Below are 1,768 nucleotides of genomic sequence, written 5' to 3'. Positions count from 1 at the left end.
CCCGACGGCTTCACCGCCGCAGGCGCGGACGCCGTCTCCCTGCGTGAATGAACTCATCTCCTTCCTTGGGTGCCTAGCCGGTTGGTGATGTGACTGAAGGCACCACGGCGGGCTTCATCCTTTGGACTACTACTACTACTACTACATTATTATTATTATTATTATTATTATTATTATTATTATTATTATTATTATTATTATTATTATTATTATTATTATTATTATTATTATTGAAGGCACCACGGCGGGCTTCATACTTTGGATGCGTGGGCGGGGCATCCTGGTGGACCCGCCCGCCCACTCTGCTCACTACTTGCGGCGCAACGGCATCTCGAGCCGCGAGATCACGCGCGGCATCCTGACCTATCATCAGTGAATGAAGTGTTGATCGATTAACTAATAGGCATCTCGAGCCGCAAGATCACGCACGTCATCCTGACGCACTGCCACGCGGACCACGACGCGGGCACCTTCCAGAAGATCCTCCTCGAGCAGCGCGTGACCGTGCTCACGACGCGCACCATCATGGCCGCTTTCGTGCGCAAGTACGCCCCCATCATTGAACTACGACGATTATTATTATTACTACTATTATTATGATTATTATTATTGTTGTTGTTGTTGTTATTGTTGACAGGTACGCCCTTCTCTCCGAGATGAACTACGACCACTTAATTAATAAGTGATTGTCAACTGTGATTCATTAAGGTACGCCCTTCTCTCCGAGATGAACTACGACCACTTAATTAATCGTTGATTGTTCAATCACTTATTATATTAATTAAGGTACGCCCTCATCTCCGAGATGAACTACGACTTTTTGCAGCGCCTCTTTTGCTTCCACTCGGTCAAGATCGGGGAGCCCGTGCACTTCCAGGCCTCGCACCTCCCTCGCGTCTCCCCAATCTCCCTGACATCTCCCTGACATCTCCCGAGCACCTCCCCGACATCTCCCCGACATCTCCCGTGCACTTCCAGGCCTCGCACCTCCCTCGCGTCTCCCAAATTTCCCTGGCATCTCCCTGACATCTCACTGGCATCTCCCTGGCATCTCCCTGACATCTCCCTTGCACCTCCCCGACATCTCCCCGACATCTCCCGTGCACCTCCCCGACATCTCCCCGACATCTCCCGAGCACCTCCCCGACATCTCCCCGACATCTCCCGAGCACCTCCCCGACATCTCCCCGACATCTCCCGAGCACCTCCCCGACATCTCCCCGACATCTCCCGAGCACCTCCCCGACATCTCCCCGACATCTCCCGAGCACCTCCCCGACATCTCCCCGACATCTCCCGAGCACCTCCCCGACATCTCCCCGACATCTCCCCTTCCCAGGGCGGCTCCATCAAGTTCTTCTATTCGCTGCACGCGCTGCCCTGCATCGGCTTCCGCGCCGAGCTCGCAGGCAAGTCCATAGGAGATATGGGGAGATATGGGGAGATATGGGGAGATAGAGAAGGCTTCCGCGCCGAGCTCGCAGGCAAGTCCATCGTCTACTCTTCCGACACGCACCTGTGAACGGCGCCTCTTCACACCTCAAGCTGTGTGAACAGGCAAGTCCATCGTCTACTCCTCCGACACGTACTACGACCCCGACGGCCTCGCAGCGCTGCAGCAGCGAGGAATCATCTCTGCCGAGCGGCGCGCGCGCGCCTCACCCTAGCGATCTGGGCCACATCTCGGCTGCATCTCGGCTGCATCTCGGCTGCATCTCGGCTGCTGCGGAGCTTCAGCGGAGAGTCACCCGCGTCGCTTCCCCGCTCC

General features: G+C 55.6%; 1 protein-coding gene across 1 annotated transcript in view; it reads left to right on the top strand.

The window, feature by feature from the left end:
- The first annotated feature begins 403 nt into the window (after positions 1 to 403).
- EMIHUDRAFT_470354 (hypothetical protein) overlaps positions 404 to 1,768 on the top strand; it is a 5,189-nt gene continuing 3,824 nt past the window's right edge. The window contains exons 1-2 of the mRNA XM_005769385.1: positions 404 to 545; positions 787 to 865. Of these exons, the coding sequence (XP_005769442.1) occupies positions 526 to 545; positions 787 to 865 (99 nt within the window). The 5' untranslated portion in view covers positions 404 to 525. The remainder of the gene's footprint in view (positions 546 to 786; positions 866 to 1,768) is intronic.

This window comes from Emiliania huxleyi, assembly GCF_000372725.1.
Source record: "Emiliania huxleyi CCMP1516 unplaced genomic scaffold EMIHUscaffold_425, whole genome shotgun sequence".
NCBI lineage: Eukaryota > Haptophyta > Isochrysidales > Noelaerhabdaceae > Emiliania > Emiliania huxleyi.
This window is presented reverse-complemented; position numbering and strand designations above follow the sequence as displayed.